This window comes from Dermochelys coriacea, chromosome 5, assembly GCF_009764565.3.
Source record: "Dermochelys coriacea isolate rDerCor1 chromosome 5, rDerCor1.pri.v4, whole genome shotgun sequence".
Taxonomy (NCBI): Eukaryota; Metazoa; Chordata; order Testudines; family Dermochelyidae; genus Dermochelys; species Dermochelys coriacea.
Genome location: NC_050072.1, coordinates 112880742 through 112901617, shown reverse-complemented (window position 1 = coordinate 112901617; position 20876 = coordinate 112880742). Strand labels below are relative to the sequence as shown.

Genomic DNA, 20876 nt, shown 5'->3' with positions numbered 1-20876 from the left:
CTCAGAGAGCTCCTGGAGGCCGGTACCATCGATTTGCGTCCGCACTACCCCAAATTCAACCCAACAAGGTCGATTTTAGTGCTACTCCTCACCGGGGAGCAGTATAGAAGTCGATTTTAGAGCCCTTTAGGTCAACGGAACAGGGTTGGTTGTGTGGATGCAGTCATTTTTAAATCGACCTAATGCAGCTAAATTTGACCTAACCCTGTAGTGTAGACCAAGCCAAAGAGAGAGCAAACTCTCACACAGATGAAAGTTACAATACTTTCCTGTATTTTACTCATTCTGCACAAGTGTAAACACCAGATATGGGTGATCCAATAGAGAGAAGAGTACAAGCTGGCTCAATGTCAGCCTTGTTGTCTAAATGAATCAGAACTGTTTCTAAGGCTCGGACTGGTTCAGTTTCAGTATGAGTGAAATCATTTTTGCAGAATTCTGAACCCATCCAAACATTGCCGGGTTCAGAAGTTTACCTTAAAATCCAGCTATTTGGGTTCACATTCCATTTTGGTGACACTGGGGAGGAAGGGAGAGGCAAAGAAGGAGCATAGAGAGGCAGGGTAAAGAGTAAGTTAATTATTGTTTATGGTAGAGCTAGCTGCTTTGCAAAAACTCAAGAAGGGAAGCTGCTCCAAGAAGCTCACAGCCAAAGGACAGAGACAAGTGGAAAGAGGAACAACAATGTGAACAACAACAGGCAACTCAATTCACTGTAAGTAGCACAGAAGATGTGTGTAATTCTCAGAGACTTAAATATGCACAGGTCAGATCAGGCATGTAAGGCCTGCTACTGGTACCACATAACTGATTATAACTTGCCACAGGTTGGGTGCTCCGCAACTAAACTAGGATCCCTGCCACTCATTGAATGATGTGGAGTATCCCAGACACCCATTGGAATGAAAAACAATATCCACAGAGGAATAACTCCATCTGGCGTTGCTATCTTACAGCTAGTTCTTGACTGAACAAGGGATAGGGAAGGAAAACCCTGAACTAAGTCAGCTCCGGAGAGAACATCAGGCAGTTAGCCCTGCAACTTAGTTGTGCCCTACAACATCTGCTGCAACTGTGCTGGCTTCCAAACATTGTGGTCTCCAAGCTCTCGGGCACAGTCCGTATTGCTGAGTGTTCAGGGGAGGGCTTTGGTCCGAAGGCAAGCCTCTACCCTCCTTATTTTTTTTCCTGCCTAGGCATACATGCCAAAAGGTTTCTCATTAGTATGTCAAATGTTCTATAGGTCAATGACACTATCACCAACAGAGAGCTGAAGAAGCTTGACATCAATGTAGCCGCTCTCTCTGAAACCAGACTAGCTGACACAGACTGTTGATGCAAGATGCATTACACCTTCTGGTGTGGAAAAAGCAAACCAGACTTCGAACACAAGGTGGGTTTTGCAGTCCAAAACTCATTAGCATCCATGGTTGAATGTCCCATTGCAACATCAGAATGTATCATATCACTAAGAATATCTACAACAGGTGGTTTTGCCATCATCATCATTACATATGTCTCACCACTTTCCTCCATCTCTCAAGAAAAGGACTTGTTCTAGCAGCACTGTCAGTAAGCTACCACTGGGTGATTAACCCTATCTACTGATATATTTCAGTGCTAGAGTCAGCTCAGATCACAGGATATTGCCACTGTGAAGTGGGAAAAATGGCTTATAATGGGCAAAGATTACTGGAGCTCTGCACCCACATTACCAGAACTTAATTCCAAGGGGTTCACCACTGGACGGTCTCATGGAGAAACCCTAGATCTGGACATTGGCACCAAATGGATTTGTCACCCATAGAAAAAAATATACAGGATGTTCTCCATACTCAATGTTTTTCACAGTGTAGACTACTGCACAGACCATGTGCTTGTGTGCTGCAAAATAAGACTTTCATCATGGGTATTTCATCATGCCAAACAAAGAAGCTGCCCATACATTAACTTCAACACAAAAGATGACTAAAGAAGGTATCACCAATTCACTATGAATCTCAGGGAAGCTATGCCATTGATTGCACCTCCTCTGAATGCTGATGCAGCATGGAACACACTCAGAATGAATATCCATCTAGGTGCAACCTTTGCTTTTTGGTAAAAAGACTTTACAAGATAAAGACTGGTATCCTGAAGAAATACTTCCAGTTATTGAAGCATGGCACCAATGCACAATGAACCCCACTCCTGAGACACATGCTAACCTCAGAGTGACTATGAGCACATTACCATGAACAGCAAGGCAATACATTCAGTCACGCTGGCTCAATCTGTGCAAGAAGACACAAACACCCTTTGAGAATAGAGATACAAGATGTATGATGGAATCAAGAAATGAACAGGTGCCTCAACCAAGAAGACTGCCCCACTCAAATCTCTTAAAGGAGACAACATTATTGATAGAAGCAAACAGATGCAATGCTGAGTGGAACATTATCATAAGCTCAATTCACGTGAAACCACTGTTTCTGAAGCAGCACTAAATGCGATCCTCGAGCTCCACACTAGATCAACTATCAGCATGGTCTTCACACTGAGGCAACTGCAAGAAAAGTGTTAAGAACAAGGAAAATCTCTCTACATGGCCTTCACAGATCTTAAAAAGGCTTTTGACCTGGTCAGCAGAAAGGGTCTTTTTCTATTGCTAGAGAGAATTGGTTGCCCCCCACATCCTCCTCAGTCTGCTTTGATCCTTCCACAATGGCATGAAAGCTAGCCCAATATAAACGGCGACCAATGTGACAGCTTTGAAATCTGAAGTGGTGTCAAATAGGGATGCGTTTTGGCAGAAACACACTTTGGTATATTCTTCTCTGTGCTGCTTTGTCATTCTTTTTCCATCTAGCATCGAACATGTCCCTCTCCATACAAAATCAGATGGAAACTCTTTGTGTCTAAAGACAAAATGCAAAGTCAGACACCTGCAGATAAGAGAATTTCTTTTCCAAACGATGAAGCGCTGATCACACGCCGTGAAAAGGAGCTCAAGCAAATTTGCAGTAGCTTTGTGCTAGCTTGTGATGAATTTGGACTACCTATCAATCTAAAGAAGGAAATGATTATGGCACAAGCTGTGTTGACTGCACCAGAAGTTTCAATAACTAGACTACACTAGGACAAAGTTTTGCTATCTGGGATCAACTGCATTGAATAACTTATCTCTAGATGATGAGCTCAATTCTCACATTGGAAAGGTGGCCAGCCAGCCAGTCAACTGACAGAGCACGTATGGGATAACAGAAAATTAACACCGAACACTCGAGATATGGATTTACCAGATGTGTGTTCTGAGCATGCTACTGTATGGTGGCAAGACCTGGTCCACCTACAGTAGGCATGAGTGGATGCTAAGCACCACCTTCCAGACCCACTACCTTCATTGTATTCAAAATATCAAGTGGAAAACCAAAGTTCTTGATACCAAAGTACTTGAGAAATCAAAATTGCCAAGTCTAATCCCTATTCTCAAACAGATGTCTCCATTGGCTTGGTTATCTGTGTGGGATAGATGACAGATGCATTCTAAAGGATCTCATGCATAGGGAACTTGAGAGACCAGTAGGCTGACCTAGGCTTAGGTTCGAGGATGTTTGCAAGAGGGACTTGAAAACTTTCAATATGGACACCACAAACTGGGAAGGTGCAGCTAGTAACAAGCTACAGTGGAGAGTTGCACTGTGCCAGGGAGCAGAGAGGCTGAAGAGAGGTGATTGAGAGAGAGGAAAGCACAGCAGGCCTCAAGTACTAGTCTTGCATACTCTATGCCTTCCATATCAGAAGTGCACAATACAACCTGGGATGGCCTCTGATTTGATATTAAATTTGAAAGGGAGAGTGATGGCTATGGAATCTGCTTTCCAGATAATATAATAAGAAGAGGTAGATCAGGTCACAAGTCCATGAGGTGGAAGTCAAGGCTTGAGTAGACAGGTATGGCTGTAAAAGAAGGGTGATCACACGCAGGCTGGTTGATGGTTGGCAGAAAGAGGGGAAAGCCAGGGAATAAAAGCGTAGCAGACTCATCAACTTTTATCTCTGGCTTAGCCATCCCTAGAGGGATACAGAATATCACACTGAGAGGGTGAGAGTTACACACTTCCACCTGGCTGGGGAAACTCATCCTCAGCTTTATAGGTTCACCCAACTCAAAGCCCTGTATGGGCTACTATCTGTAACACCCCCCCACCCCACATGAGTCATCAACTGCAGAACCTGAGATCTCTGGATCTAAAAGCATGAGCCAGTACTGCCTCAGCTGAAAACAGAGGGCTACACTGAGTAAATGGGTTACAATAGGATGGATGGGAAATCGGGAGACTATCTCTGAACAGGTTTCAGAGTAGAAGCCATGTTAGTCTGTATTCCACCAAATGCATCCGATGAAGTGAGCTGTAGCTCACGAAAGCTTATGCTCTAATAAATTTGTTAGTCTCTAAGGTGCCACAAGTACTCCTTATCTCTGGACAGTAGGTGGAAAATGTTTTGGAGTGGGGAGAGAGATCTCCAAAGATTTGTATAATTTCAGATAAACAGCCACAATTTTGGGGCTTATCCAAAATAAATCAAACCTCCCAATCTTTTGAGCGTCTCCCATCACTCACAGTTACCTCATGGACTCATATTTGTATTTATTTTAATGACGATGGGCCATTCAGAGGGTTCAGAACTTTAGCCCTACCAGAGCCAAAAAAGGGAAAGGCATGTGTTTATGTAAAAAATAAAGAGAAATAAAAAAAATATGCATGAGCTAAGCTCCAGTTCCTGCATCAGAATTAAAATATAAAAAAAAGGGAGGTGGATGCATGCAGAACACAAAGGAACTACTATAAATCTTGGAGTTTGTCTACCACATTTTTTTCCTCTTAAATCATTGTAAAATATAGGTATGTTGACCTCATATTGGTGTGTGTATTTTTTTAAAGATGGAAAATACACCTTATCTCATTATTAGTTTATATATACCAAGCAAAGCAAGGTTTGCTATGAGCAGCAGGGTGTTGTTTTTTTTTTTAATTGAACAACATAGAAAGAGAGGTAAAGCACACATAAATTACCAGGATTTAAATTATAGCTGCCCTTACAAGTTCCCTCTGATATCACATGTGGAAAAATACATATTTGCACGGCTCGTGCACTCTCTCTCTCTCTCAAAAAAAATGACATATCCACACATTGGAGTCAAAATGTTTTTCATAAGAAACTGTTCTCCTATGTGTTCTACTCACTTTTGATATAAATCTTTGGTAAGAAGTTTCCACCCCCCTTCCCTCTTTAAAATCATTAGCTCAACTATTTCATCTTTGAAAATCACTGCCTGGGCTAGATCTTTAAGCAACACATTGTTGATATCATTTTCCTCTCTCTCTCTCTCTCTCTCTTTTTTTTTTAAAGTTACAGTACCTATGAAAATGTCACATCCAAAGTACAATTATAATCATAACCCACCCACACACTGAAATGAAAAAGAAAAGCAGGGTGCGGCATGCCTATCAGGCAGTTATATTAGCCCTCAATGACAGATGGTTTTAAGAGCTGGATGAAAGAAAGAGATTTAATTAAATTAATATATAAATAAATAAATAAAAAAATTATCTACTCATTTCAGTACCAGAGCATTAGGAGTTCTTATTGCTTCCTTTATTCCTTTTCATTTCTGGTTCTATTGATGCAGCACAGGATTTGAACAATACTCTGGCAGACTTCAAATGGAAATGAAAATTATATCCAACTAAGTTGGGAGGGGAAATCTGACACCCCTACGGTACCTTCGTGTGGAAGCAAAATGACTTATATTTATTTTATGGGACAGTTTAATATTATTATATGTTGCAAATAATTTCCTGTCTCATTTCTTTAGTGTTCTTGGAATTTATTCTAGGATGTCTTACTTTATCACATACCCCCACCCCTCTGCCCTGACACCCTCTCTTGAACTTGCTGTAAAGAAAAGCTCAGAAAGGCAAAAAGCCCAGAGCACCATTCTAAGAAACAGTTGAAGCCTTAAAACAAATTCAATAAGACCAATGAAGATGAAAATGGAAACTGTGTGAAAATTAATGTACTGTAGAATCAGTGTATATACTACTTATTTCTCTACGCAAATAGGAAAAGGAACCCGCTTATGAGATGTATCCAAATAATTCACAGGTGGTGAAACTATTAGAGAGAGTTCTGCAGATGCTTGCCTCATAAGAAGAATAAATCTCACATGCTACATACACTGCTTTCTCTCCTTTTTCCCCGGTCACCCGTCCATAATGCCTTCCGATTTCACCACAACTATTTTAGTTATTTTTACAAGAAATTGCGACAATGTCTATATCTGGCAGGCGAGAGAGGCTGCTCACATGTGAAAGGAAATTCTAACCAGTGTGATTAAAAGGAAATAAAAGTGTTTATCCATTCTGAGAAATGCACCACAATCTGGGTACAGTGAAGTCTGATATGGTGAAACTCCATTGGATAGTGAAATAGAAGGAAAGTTCCAGATTGTTTCAATGGATTGCAGGGTGGCCTATGAAGTTCAGGTTATAATGAACCCCCAATTTAAATACAAGTTGTTCTGTGAAATAAAATGTCTCCATAATAAGACGATTCACAATCAAATACTACACAGAATACAAATCACGGTAATTGTGAATGATCACTTTTTAAAAATGGATACTCTCTATTACATGCACATGCTACACATATAAATGCTCACTTGAAATAGGTATTTTAGGAAGATACTTAGGCCCAGATCCTAAGTTGGTATTAATCAGCATAGCTCCATTGAAGTGAAGAGAGGTAAACTGATTTACACCAGCTGATGATTAGTTTTCAGCTAGCACCACATTTGCAAATGTCCATTTGAACTTAGTTTTGGCATTACTACTTTAAGTATAATATTTGCAGCTTGAATAGAGATGGGCAGATGTTTACACACCAATTAACCAAGTCCAGTCAAGGGAGACACTGCAATGACACCTATGTACAGAGTTTTCTCTGTCATTCTTGATAGGAAGGTGAAACATTTGAGAATGGCATTTCAGCACCATTAAATGACATTAAATCTTTCCAGCACAACATAATCCCCACAAGAATCCTCTTCTGGATGTGTTCCTACAGAATGAATATGGAACTACTTCTCCAAAGGTAACTAGATACAGAAGCTATGTTAGATTTCCATAGCATGGTCCAAAGCAACACACAGCCTCAGGTTTTGTTACAAATGGAAAACCTCAGGCCTGCTGTGTAAGTTTGGAGAAAACCTGGAACAGGGTATATGTTTGGGTGGAAACTACGTGATACTCAGTAGATTTTTCATGGGTTTCAGCAGAAACTAGGCAATGCTAGGTGCCTTTAGCTGAGGCTTGGTTTGAACTTTTGGGGTTTCCCAACCCAAAACCTCAAGGTTAAAGTCAAGGAGTAAGAAATTATGTGTATTACATCTTCCAAGTTCCTACACAGCTCAGCAAAAAAGCCAACCTTCTTGATGCTGGGGTGTATGTATGGGGACAGGTAATAGCCCAATGTTCAGAAATATCAAAATATATTTGCAACACCATGTCTTGATCATAAAGGTGAAATTCCCACCTAGGCAGAGAGACAGCACAATAGAAGTTTCCACTATGATTAACACTGCTCCACAAGGAGCTTCTACCCCTCCCCCCAACTCCTTCATGTGTGGGTGCATCTCCTAGGGATGGATGGATGGATGGATGAGGCACACTTTAGCCCAATCCTGGATTAAAATATTTTGTTTTGAGATCTCGATTTGTTCCAGAATCCTCTCTCTCTCTGCTCTCTACCAAAGACATCTCTATCTTCAATGATAAAGATACAGGTCTCAGCAGGTGCAGCAGTTTCTCTGCTGGGTCCCCATCACCTCTATGGCATATCTCCCAAGCTCTAATGTACAGTGAAATCTCGGCACTCCTGTCAGAAGGGAGCAAACCACGAAAGGGCATGATTTCTCAAAAGATTCATGTTCGGACAAGAATCGGCCATCACCAACCACCCAAATAAAATCTTGCCCATCACTAACTACCCCTTGCAAAGCTTTCTCTATCACTAAGCAGAGATGGGCTGGAACCTCTAATAGATTACAGTGTATCTTAATGATTTATCGTCTCTGCCTATTTCTTCTTTTCCTTCTCTCTCCTTGCACGGTATTCTTTTTTCCACTCATTCTCAATCTCCTCCCCCATATTTTCTGTATCTTCTCTATATTATACTCCTTTTTTTCTACTTTAACCCATATCACGCTCTCCTCCTACGTACTCCCATGCCCATCCTTGCAACTACACACACACACACACACACACACACACACACACACACAGTTTGGAAATGTTACCAGACGCCGAAAACCTGAAGGACTAAACCTAGTAGCCAGCAACTGATATGAAAGATGATTCCCACTGACCAAGGCAATGGCCATGTGAGAAGCCAACTGCTCTCCTCTACAACTGCTAGAAAAGGGGAAGGTGTTGTGTTTCCTAGCTGGGTGCTGTCCCTCAGTCTATTTTGATGACTCCAACTTGTCTACTAGCTTTTGGATACATTTGAAGTCTGCCTCCACAACTCTGACTAGCTACCAAAAGAAAGATGGATCATTCTCTTTCTGCTACTCTCTGTTCCCCATCTGGCCCCAGAGCATCCTGGTTGCAGCAATTGGTGGGAAGTGTCTTCACTACTCTACCTCTGGATCAGCTTCCTGGTTGTTGCTATGGGGATGACCTTGATACGCCATCCCTCTCTCAACCTCTGTTTCTGTGCTGGCCTCTGCTATGCTCAATGCCATAGCAGAGTGAAACTGATCTGATCTTTTTTTTTTTTTTTTTAAGTCAGCTTCATTGCTGCCAACAGACTGTGCAGCAGTTTGAGAAAGCAGCTATGAGCAGCAGCAGAGGCAATGCAGCTGTCTGCAGTCTCAGACAGACAGCACTGCACCAGATATTCTTGGTTCACATTTGGATGGTTATCTTCACAACCCTAAAGGCTGGAGACTTTTTAAATGAAAGCATATATTACGTAGAAATCTTCTCAAGAAGTTTCTTATTTCCTCCTGGTGAGTGGACTGTTCTAGCACTGCACTAATTGATTAGTCTATTAAGTTAATTCTTGATTGACTAGTTCATTCAGTTAACAAACAGAATCCGGACCAACATTATTATGGCTGAATATGTTCTAGGCCCCTCTAGTCTCTCTAGGGTGTTTTATTGCCTGGCCTTTTTTATTTTCTCTAGCCAGGCCTAAGAATTATGCTAAAGACATAAAGCCACCCAAAAACCCACCCCTAATCCTCAGGAGACTAGTGACACCACTGACCTAGCCTAATAGTCTTTATTCAGGTCCAAATCCCATTAATTTCAATGGGCATTTTGCCTGTGTAGGGATTTGGGTCCAAAGAACAAAATCCCACCACCAACTCAGTTCATCTGATTACAGCAGTTCCCACAAATCCTTGCCGTCAGTTAATGGAGGGACAGTAAATGATACACTTGGAAAAGCAATCTGGAAAAGTTCAGCAAAGCACGTCTAGACATGAAACTCTAGAACAAGATATCAAGAAACTGACATATTACACACACTTACTAGTTGACTTGGCCATTCATATCAAGAAAATTGTATGTTGTGTGTACAGATGTGAAACATTCAGATTGAGAGTTTATTGGCCAGGTTTTCAAGTGCCCAAACTGTGCAAAGTTTTGAATACACCCCATTTGCATGAATAAAGACTGCACTTGAATGTACAAACTGTGTAGTTGAGCGTGTGACTACCCAGTTGGAATGTTCAAATGCCAGTTTGTACACACAAATGAGCATGCATAGAAAGTGTACATATGCAGGTTTGGAGTCCAGGCTGCAAAATCTATCCTTATATAGCTAAAAACATAGAAACAGATGGGCATACATACAAGTGGTAGAAAGACATATCTGCACGTGAAGAGAAATGAGAGAGTCAGCCTTTCTACATTCAGCTGTAAACAAGGAATTTAACATTCATTCCACAGACTAATTGTGCTTATGGTCATCCAAGACAGATCAAGTTAGATAATAGAGGAGTAGAGTGCCAGAGAACCTGAAAGGAATGGACTATTTTGCTTGACTAGTTTCCATGTATAAATTAGTGCAGAGAGAAAAAAAAGAAATTCTTACTTACAGACACATGTACTTTATTATAATTCCTAGTGTTACTTCTGCACAACTACCACAATAGCAGGCCAGAGAGCTAAAAACCACTAAAAAGAAGCAAAGAGCAAATGCAAATGTGATTAAATGCCTTTCTGACAAGAAGTGGCTTGACTTCAGGTTTGGATGAACACACATGTCAATGGCTGGTCTTACACATTGTGGTTTGCTTGTGATGGGTTTTTATTTTTAAATGAATAGAAAGGGAAATCTTTGGAACAGGATGCCTGCTCATTTTTGTTTCCCTCAAAAGAGGTTTGTTACAACTTCCTTAGCATGCAAAAGTCTGTAGGACAATGAGCAAAATTCCCCAAATATCTGATCTTAGTCTGGAGAGAGGAAAAAATATATATTTGAATAAGTATCAAGTCTGCTTTAATGCTTACAGACAACCTCTGAGCACTATGTTCCAGGGCAATTAACAAGTTAAAAACCTGCAGTCCTTCCTCAGGGAAAACACCCCATTGAAGTCAAAAGGATTTTGCCCTGACTTAATCCTAAGGAGCTCTGAAGGACTGCACACATCATCAACACCAATTGCTACATCTTTTTACAGGGTGCAAACTGGTCTAATGGTCTGCCCTGTACTGGCTCAGCTCTGCTCATTGGTGTGAGGAGGCTGGGAGACTAGCGCTGCAGCTGGCTATAGATTCCTCCAGTCTTTTAGCACCAGTAACGCAAGGGGTGGGGTTGCATCTGGACTGTGCCAACCTTCCCTGCTGGTGCACCCAGGTAGACCAAGCGACTCTCTAGCCTTGAGCATGTTTTTCTTTCAGGAGGGTCTACTGCACACACATCTCACACAGCAACACGTGGGCTAAGTGACTTAAGAGACAGATCCTCTGAAGGCTTTCTACTGGGGGTAGTAAATTATAGTAAATGGGGCTACTTCCTGTAGTAAGGACCTCTCAGAGTGCTAACTTTTTGCAAGACTGAACTTACTTTTTAAGTACAGGTCCAAACTCTGACTTTACTTACAGCTGAAGTCAAGGGGAGTCTTCCCCTTACTTTCAATGGGCTTTGCATCAGTCCCTTTATGAATTTACTGTTTGGTATACTCTGGCAGTGACACATATATAAATATATCCCAACACTTCACCATATTAACATCCAAGTCAAAATCCTGTAGTCGTTACTCAGTCAAAACTTTCACTGAAACCAAATAAGGGATTTGCCTAAGTGAGAACTGAGAAAAAAATGCCTGGACTCTGAAAAAGAAAGTTTTGCTTGTTTCATGTCACTATTCTTAAGGCACAAAAAGAGTTTTATTTTAAAAATCTCTGATGGGGGGAGGGGCAAAAAATCACACAAACTGGTATAGTATTAAATATAATGCATAATGGTTGGCAGCAGAATGCACTATTTATTTTCATGAATTAGGGACTGAGTGTACAATTCACAAGCAGTGGAGTGAAGTAAGTACAAGTGGTGAAGCTAGGGGTATTAACCTGGAGTCAAACATTCTCATCCGCCCTTACTCAGTCCTAACTTAGGAAAAACTCCTATTGATTTTCCCTGAGTTAGGACTGCAGGATCTGGCTCATAATGCATAACAGTTGCTAGGCTAATAAACTTTTCATTTGTTAGGGAGAGCATGTTCAACCCTCTCATGCCTCTCTACAGTAATTTGTGTGGCTTACATTTCATTTTACATTTGAAAGAGCCTTTTTTAACCTTTTTTTGTGCGTGGAAGATATTCATATTTACAATTATTTTGGAAACTCATATTTAATGAGCTGCGTCTAGCTGTTATTGAGACCTAACAAAGGTCCATAACATGCATTCTGAATAGGGATATATTGTTTCTAATACTCTCGTGGCTATCAACATAAACATTAGCATACAATAATTAGCACATTTTGTTTCATTCACATGTATATGAAGATATAAACTCAGTTTGATCTTAATGGAAGTAGATAATGAATTTTGGAATAAAATAATGATTCTTCAGTTATTAAGTATATAAAATATGCACTTTGCATTAGAGTCAAAGTTGTAAATTAATGTTTTTTAAAAAAACAAGAGTTTTTGCTTTCGATCACTATTTACAAATTTAATCTAATCTTCAGATGAGACTTAGCTAATGTGCATGCCCAGGACACTCTCCTGTTAAAAATGTGTGCATTACTATTAATGTTTTCACTGCAGACTTTCTGGAGAGTAAATGCGCAGCTCATACCCATAAAATTAAGTATGAGTCACAATGGAACATTTATTTTCAATCAAACAACTCAGCAAGGGTGTTCAGCTGCAGAGCATCTTATCAGTCTCCTTGGGAGACGCAATAAAACAAACAAACATCCACCAAACAAAAACCACCAATTTTGCATCTCTAATGTACACCTGAGATCACAGAACAATATTTTGCTTCCAAAACTTAGAGCTAACTTGTCTCTCTAATAACTTACAGTAATTATCAGAGATAATCCGAGTTGGCTGCAGAAGTCCCAGTACATGCTGTACCTGGTTTCTCTGCATTTGCAGAGGAAAAAATAGTTTTTAAAAAGAGAAGAAAAACCCAACCCCCTAGTACATAAAATTCCAGGAACACTACAACATTTTACAGTTTGATTTCAACAGGGAAAAAAGGCTGTTGTCCAAATTCCAAGCACTCAATCCATCATGCACAGTTCATCTCTCCCCACGTTTATAGAATCTATGCCAACATTAACCTTTTGGTTCTACCTGGAGCAACCTATACTACAAGACCCCTCATAGTCTCCCGGAGCCTGGACATCTACAGTTTTATAGCCCCGCAGCCCAAGCCCTATGAGTCCAAGTCAGCTGATACAGTGCAGCCCCGGGTGTTTAATTGCAGTGTAGACATACCCCCCAGAACCTCTAGTTGGGTTAGAGGGGTTGATACCTGCAGAATCATTTCTTTTTACCTGGGTCTTAAAGATTTAGAAAAATGGATCTCTCGACTGCAACAGTTAAATATTTATATAAAAGAAATGAAATTTACCAGGAGCAGAGATGCCAGAAGCAAGGTGCCAGCAGTTGCCCAACGGCAGCATTCCATGCTTGGATCCTTGCCGCAATCTGAATCGGACACTGAATAAGCTGCTAAGTGCTCCTCTGCCTGCTGTCACATTCACTACTGGTGCTAACACTTCAGCCCTGCCTATCAGCTTCCATCAGCTCTGCTCACATTTCCTGACTAAGGGGTGGGTGGGTGGGTGGGGGGTGAGCTGAATGGAATCTCTCTCTGAGCAGGCAGCCAGCCAATCAGGCTCTTGCTAATCAGACATGCAGAATAACAAAGCCAAGGGGTCCAGGGAAAGTATAAGAGAGAAAGAAAGAGAGGAAGGAATGAAAGAGAGAGAGAAAGAGAGAGAGAATGGCAAAGCTGAAGGGAGTGCTCTGCCTTTAGTTAACCCTACTCAAAGAGATCTAGTCCTTTACTTGCCACAAGCTGTTTGTGGCTGTTGCGAGTATAAAAGTGTTCCTTCTAACTGTGCATTGTTCCATTGAGGAGAGAAACATAATCTGTGTCAATATATAATACATGCCATAAAGGGCACAAATCATAAGAGACAGAAATTTGCCAGAGAAAAATAAATTCTACTTAAATAAGGTCCTCCTGTATCCCTTAAGGGAACATGGACTGTGAAAATCTTTTTATGCCATTTTGTCACAAAGGATCATATCTCCCCCCGCTCCCCCATCACCTCTTGTCATTCTCATATCTATTTTTAACTGGTTTCAGGATTTCCTGCTTTACATGGATGGTGGCTGCAATGTTGTGGTAACTAAGTCAGCTGGTAAAGATGCTGGTCTGTAAAACAAAGAATTAAGAAAAACATTCTCATCACCTAAAGAAAAGCAATTTCAATTATCCACATTCAAAAGGGCCCCAGATACTGAGTGAGGGATGTGCTTGCTTAGCTCCTTCAACAGATGAGTTAGGTAACTACCAGTTCAGAGCTATATTGACCAGTTTCTCACTGACGTCTGTGAGGCCTATTATAGGTACCGGTTAGAGCATAGTATCACCGCCTATTAGAAAGGTTGCCACTTCCCGTCATAATACCTTGTTTTCAGTGGCTTATGAAACCTTGCCAAACTTTAACTGTTTAGGCAGAAATTTCCCCTGCCAGGGGTCTGCCTCATGCTGTAGCTTTCTGGAGAATTTCAGCCAGAATGAATCAGCCATTGCTGAGAACAAGACTAAGGGAAAATAAATTGTTTTGCCCATGTTAAAAACTTCTGGGAACCTTTTCTTTCAATAGCTCTAGCATCTTCTGGTTTGGAGCAAGGGCCTGAAGTTTGCTACATGGGTGGCCTTTGTGTCTGTGATGGGCCTCTTGCTGTCCTTATGAAAGTCTGCCATCTTATAAGCTTTTTTTTAAAAAAAAAAAAAAAATCAATCACAGGTCACACATGACTTCCCAACTATCTATTGGCTCCCAGCCTCCCCACAGCTGGTCCAGCTCTTGTCCTCTTTGCATTCAAGTGAGGCAATTTTCTCCTCCATGCTGCAAGAGGGCCTCTCCAGTGCTCTCAATGACGCTCCTGCGAGCAGGACAAGAGCTGGACCAGCGGGGAGCGGGACTGGCATAAGGAGCCCCCGGGGGAGGATACTGGGACTAGCAGGAGATGGGGAAGAGACTGGAAGTGACTTGGCAAATTGACAGGGACTGGAAGTCAGGAAGGGAAATGTGAAGAAAAGTGGGGAAGCTAAGATAGGAGGAGGTGTTGTGGAGGGAGAATACAGTCAATAGTAAGAAGACTGGGACTGAGAACTAGAGGGATGTGTGCATGTGTGCGTGAGGGGGTGGGAAGGAGAGATAGATCTGATGCACAGCCAGGATGCAGGGGGAGACTGGCTGGGTGAAGAGACTGGTACTGGGAGCTGAAAGGTTTGTGGAGAAGATTAGCTGGGGCAAGAGACTGGTACTGAAATGAGGAGTCCAGAGGGGTGAAACTAGGATTTGGGCAAGGAATGAGGGACTGGGGCTGGCTAGGGTAAGAGAATAGGACTGGGATGGGGACCCAGGGATGGGACATGGATGGGGAAAGTGCAAATGCAGTAAACCTTGAGGGAGAAAGAACAAAACTGAAAGGTTCTAGTCCTGCTGATGAGCCATGTGGGTATCAATATATGGAATTTCTGTTTTTTTTCAGTTTGGGGTGTTTTTTTTTTTAAAGGAAAAAGAAAGAAAATACACAAGTTTAAAAACATATGACAAAAGTACAAAAAGGTTGCAAAATCAAGTACTCAAAAGTAAGGAAATGCCAGAATCTAGATGGCTTCCACAACCTTAATTCGGATCCCTGCGATGTATGCATTGTGATACTATCTTTAATTACATGATTGCTATCATAATGTGGTATAATGCATAGGCACAAGATGGCCGAATTAAGGTTGTTTGTGCAACCGTCAATTTTGGAATTTCCTAATTTTTTGAGTGCTTGACTTTGGAATCTTAATAATATTGTTTTAACACATTTTTGGTGTATAATTATAGTATTTTCAAAGGTTTCAGAGTAGCAGCCGTGTTAGTCTGTATTCGCAAAAAGAAAAGGAGTACTTGTGGCACCTTAGTATTAGAGCATAAGCTTTCGTGAGCTACAGCTCACTTCATCGGATGCATTTGGTGGAAAAAACAGAGGAGAGATTTATATACACACACACAGAGAACATGAAACAATGGGTTTATCATACACACTGTAAGGAGAGTGATCACTTAAGATAAGCCATCACCAGTAGCAGGGGGGGAAAAGAGGAAAACCTTTCATGGTGACAAGCAAGGTAGGCTAATTCCAGCAGTTAACAAGAATATCAGAGGAACAGTGGGGGGTGGGGTGGGAGGGAGAAATACCATGGGGAAATAGTTTTACTTTGTGTAATGACTCATCCATTCCCAGTCTCTATTCAAGCCTAAGTTAATTGTATCCAGTTTGCAAATTAATTCCAATTCAGCAGTCTCTCGTTGGAGTCTGTTTTTGAAGCTTTTTTGTTGAAGTATAGCCACTCTTAGGTCTGTGATCGAGTGACCAGAGAGATTGAAGTGTTCTCCAACTGGTTTTTGAATGTTATAATTCTTGACGTCTGATTTGTGTCCATTCATTCTTTTACGTAGAGACTGTCCAGTTTGGCCAATGTACATGGCAGAGGGGCATTGCTGGCACATGATGGCATATATCACATTGGTAGATGCGCAGGTGAACGAGCCTCTGATAGTGTGGCTGATGTGATTAGGCCCTATGATGGTATCCCCTGAATAGATATGTGGACAGAGTAGGCAACAGGCTTTGTTGCAAGGATAGGTTCCTGGGTTAGTGGTTCTGTTGTGTGGTTGCTGGTGAGTATTTGCTTCAGATTGGGGGGCTGTCTGTAAGCAAGGACTGGTCTGTCTCCCAAGATCTGTGAGAGTGATGGCTCGTCCTTCAGGATAGGTTGTAGATCCTTGATGATGCGTTGGAGAGGTTTTAGTTGGGGGCTGAAGGTGATGGCTAGTGGCGTTCTGTTGTTTTCTTTGTTGGGCCTGTCCTGTAGTAGGTGACTTCTGGGTACTCTTCTGGCTCTGTCAATCTGTTTCTTCACTTCAGCAGGTGGGTATTGTAGTTGTAGGAATGCATGATAGAGATCTTGTAGGTGTTTGTCTCTGTCTGAGGGGTTGGAGCAAATGCGGTTATATCGTAGAGCTTGGCTGTAGACAATGGATTGTGTGGTATGATCTGGATGAAAGCTAGAGGCATGTAGGTAGGAATAGCGGTCAGTAGGTTTCCGATATAGGGTGGTGTTTATGTGACCATCGCTTATTAGCACCGTAGTGTCCAGGAAGTGGATCTTGTGTGTGGACTGGTCCAGGCTGAGGTTGATGGTGGGATGGAAATTGTTGAAATCATGGTGGAATTCCTCAAGAGCTTCTTTTCCATGGGTCCAGATGATGAAGATGTCATCAATGTAGCGCAAGTAGAGTAGGGGCATTAGGGGACGAGAGCTGAGGAAGCGTTGTTCTAAGTCAGCCATAAAAATGTTGGCATACTGTGGGGCCATGCGGGTACCCATCGCAGTGCCGCTGATTTGAAGGTATACATTGTCACCAAATGTGAAATAGTTATGGGTCAGGACAAAGTCACAAAGTTCAGCCACCAGGTTAGCCGTGACAGTATCAGGGATACTGTTCCTGACGGCTCGTAGTCCATCTTTGTGTGGAATGTTGGTGTAGAGGGCTTCTACATCCATAGTGGCTAGGATGGTGTTTTTAGGAAGATCACCAATGGACTGTAGTTTCCTCAGGAAGTCAGTGGTGTCTCGAAGATAGCTGGGAGTGCTGGTAACGAAGGGCCTGAGGAGGGAGTCTCCATAGCCAGACAATCCTGCTGTCAGGGTGCCAATGCCTGAGATGATGGGGCGTCCAGGATTTCCAGGTTTATGGATCTTGGGTAGCAGATAGAATACCCCAGGTCGGGGCTCCAGGGGTGTGTCTGTGCGGATTTGTTCTTCTGCTTTTTCAGGGAGTTTCTTGAGCAAATGCTGTAGTTTCTTTTGGTAACTCTCAGTGGGATCAGAGGGTAATGGCTTGTAGAAAGTGGTGTTGGAGAGCTGCCTAGTAGCCTCTTGTTCATACTCCGACCTATTCATGATGACGACAGCACCTCCTTTGTCAGCCTTTTTGATTATGATGTCAGAGTTGTTTCTGAGGCTGTGGATGGCACTGTGTTCTGCATGGCTGAGGTTATGGGGTAAGCAATGCTGCTTTTCCACAATTTCAGCTTGTGCACGTCGGCGGAAGCAGTCTATGTAGAAATCCAGGCTGCTGTTTCGACCTTCAGGAGGAGTCCACCCAGAATCCTTCTTTTTGTAGTGTTGGCAGGAAGGTCTCTGTGGGTTAATATGTTGGTCAGAGATGTGTTGGAAATATTCCTTGAGTCTGAGATGTCGAAAATAGGATTATTTTCAAAAGCAGCCTCTTTTTAGTGAGTTAATTTTTGTGCACTCATATACCAGGAAACATTGTCATCATTAATATACTGGCTTGCAGTAGAGTATATGAAGTGATCTCAGTAGGATGCTTCCAGACATGCACAAAATTCTGCTTTTATTTTTCAAAATCAAACTGCTCAATTCCTGACTACCTGAATGGTAGAGGATGTACCAATTAGAGATGGGCACGCCCTTTAAAATTCCAGTTCATATTTCTGACTGAAGCCAAAACACAATACTATATTCACTTGTTTGGTAGCAAACAGTTAATGTGGAAAAGCAGCTACTGATGCTACACATGCCCATCCCAGATTTACTGACCCTTGAAATGCCTTGTTCAGCTTTGGAAAAGGTGAATTGTTGCATTTTTTTTTAAAGTAGACTCTCAAAAGGCAAATAACATCCTCTAACGCTAGTAAAACTGGAGCCTACACATGCACAATTTATTGTCCCACCATTATTCTGTGCATGGAACTCTCATTGAAGTCAACGGGAATTTTGCACGCAAAATCATGGCAGAAGAAATACACTGGTAGTGGCCAAATGGTGTTGCCTGCTATCCTCAGATGCCTAAAAAATGTGATTTGTCTGAAGAGAGCTCTTTTTTGTTCAAGATTGATATTTAAAACAATAGCAGAGCTGTCCAAGACTTTCATAATGCAACAGAAAATGGTGCAAAACTCACATGACTTTGGATTTTGTTGCACATTTAAAACTCAGCTCAGGTTCAGGAACTTAGGTCCATTTTTGGTTCCAAGAGAAAGTCATGTAAAACCCAAGTTTTGACATGAAGCCAGGTGAAATGTCACAGTTCTGAGAGTTTGAATGCATTTGAACCAAGAACTAAAAGTGAACCCCAGGGAGTGGAAACTCACATGAATCAAATCCAAAGTAAAGGTCCATGCAAATCTTGCACTGCAAAAACATTAAGTTTCATAGACATTTTAGTCCAATCCTGAATCCATATCACTCAAAAACAAAACTCTCATTAACACTAGTGGAAGCAGGGTTGGTCTCCAAGTCACAAGTGAAGGGCATCCACTCACAAGCCCTGAAAATGACCACTTCTGGTATCCACGTTGACCATTAACTACACTCCTTTCTTCCCCCCTTTCAGGTGTTTAAATTAAAGCAGTCTGCACATGTTTGTAAGCAGTGGTGCTGGTTAGCAGCACTGCACAGCAATGGCAGATTATGTGAAAGGAGAGCAGAAATGAAGGAGGGTGTCAGGACTGTCTGAAGCATCATTCCAAGCTGTACAGATTTCAACAATGCTTAATTTAAAAAACATTAGCCCAGGAAGGAGAAAGTTAGTAACATCAATATGCTTTATAGCAGGAAAGAGTGAACTAAACTGTGGAGTTGATCTCCCTGGGGAGAGTATGTTACAGTTTTCACTCAGAAGCCGCCTGTCTCTTCCTGGAGCTGAACCTCCTTTTTTCCGCCATCAGATCTGCAGCAACCAATATTTTTTATTTCATTTTATTTTTCAGTTAGCAGTTATTCTTAGATTGCCTCTTATTATTCTGGATTGATTTCTGGGATGTTGGATGCTCACATAACCATGGAAAGTGGGAGGGAGCCAATACTTACGTAACCCTTCTGCCCATCAGAGTTGGCAGCAACAAGGGCCAGGTTCAGTATCTAGGGGTTCCATTCCAATAACACAATGCAAAACTGGCTCGAGCCCCCACCCAGTGACCTGGGACAAATATACACCATCCCTGCTGGGCGCCTCTTAAGAGGCAATGCTTCCCCTCTTGCAAGCACAGAGTGTGAGCATAGCAAAAGCCTTTTAGCAACAGAGAGAAACAATGTGGCATTATATTGGGGAAACACTTCCAGCAGGATTCATAACACAACCCATGAGCCAAAACCCACCCCAAGCAAATTGGGCTGTGTCCTTTCCCTTTGGTTCACAGCAACCCAAAAGTCACCCAAAGTCCCCAAAGTCCAACAATCCAAAAGTCTCTGTCCCTGGTCAATGCAGCCCCAGAGTTCGAAAGTTTATCTACGGAGTTTTACCTCCTAACATGGGTGGAAATGGGGGGGGGAGTTTAAGGGGCACCTTATGTGGTCCAAAGCCAACTGCCCAACCTCTCCATGGGGCTCAACTCCACTCTGCTCCACCAGCCGCCCCATGAATTGCTCTGCTCTGCCAGCCGCTTCACTCCGCCAGCCATCCCACGAACTGCTCCACAATTTATCTTCAGGACCCACCACTACTTAACACAACACTCAGTGATTTCAGCTTGTAGTAGGGGAGCCTGAGGGCTGGTACATCATTAGCCCAAAGTAAATTCAGCTCAGCAGCCTGTAACTAGACTCCTAGTAGAATCAAAACTAACTCTGATATTCCACCATGAAGAGAGATGATGCAATTGGCATGTAGGGCCCTCATCAGGACCCATACCACCAGATATTAATACCTGTCCCTAGCCTCTCTCTCAATTCACTGGGTTTTGGAACCCTAGCCTAGCGAGTGCTGCTAAGTTGATGGTGAGTCCCGCCATCATAATAAAAGACCAAGTACAGTTCCACTGTCCTTGATTCACATAATCAGGATAATAACAGTTTATTCCTGCCCCAATGACAGAGAAACTGGGGCTCCTACAGCAGCCAAAGTGACCAATTAGGCGGGGTGGGTGTGCCTATGCAAATGAGATCAGTCCCTGAAGTTCTTTTCCATAACCCACCATGACTGGCCACCAGATGTCAGGGTAGAGCTCATCCTGAATCTGCTTACACTTATAAAGAAGCT

At 42.1% G+C, this 20876-nt stretch overlaps 1 protein-coding gene across 5 annotated transcripts in view; it reads right to left on the bottom strand.

Moving 5' to 3' along the window:
• Nucleotides 1–20876, bottom strand: part of ADAMTSL1 (ADAMTS like 1) — a 683211-nt gene that overhangs the window by 252808 nt on the left and 409527 nt on the right. Inside the window, exon 1 of one of the 5 annotated variants that reach the window (XM_043515183.1) lies at nucleotides 13145–13334. The exons of 3 other annotated variants lie outside the window; for them this stretch is intronic. In XM_043515183.1, the coding sequence (XP_043371118.1) occupies nucleotides 13145–13201 (57 nt within the window). In that variant the 5' untranslated portion in view covers nucleotides 13202–13334. Of the gene's footprint in view, nucleotides 1–13144; nucleotides 13335–20876 lie in introns of those variants that run through there. One more of the 5 variants, XM_038403600.2, reaches the window with a different exon arrangement.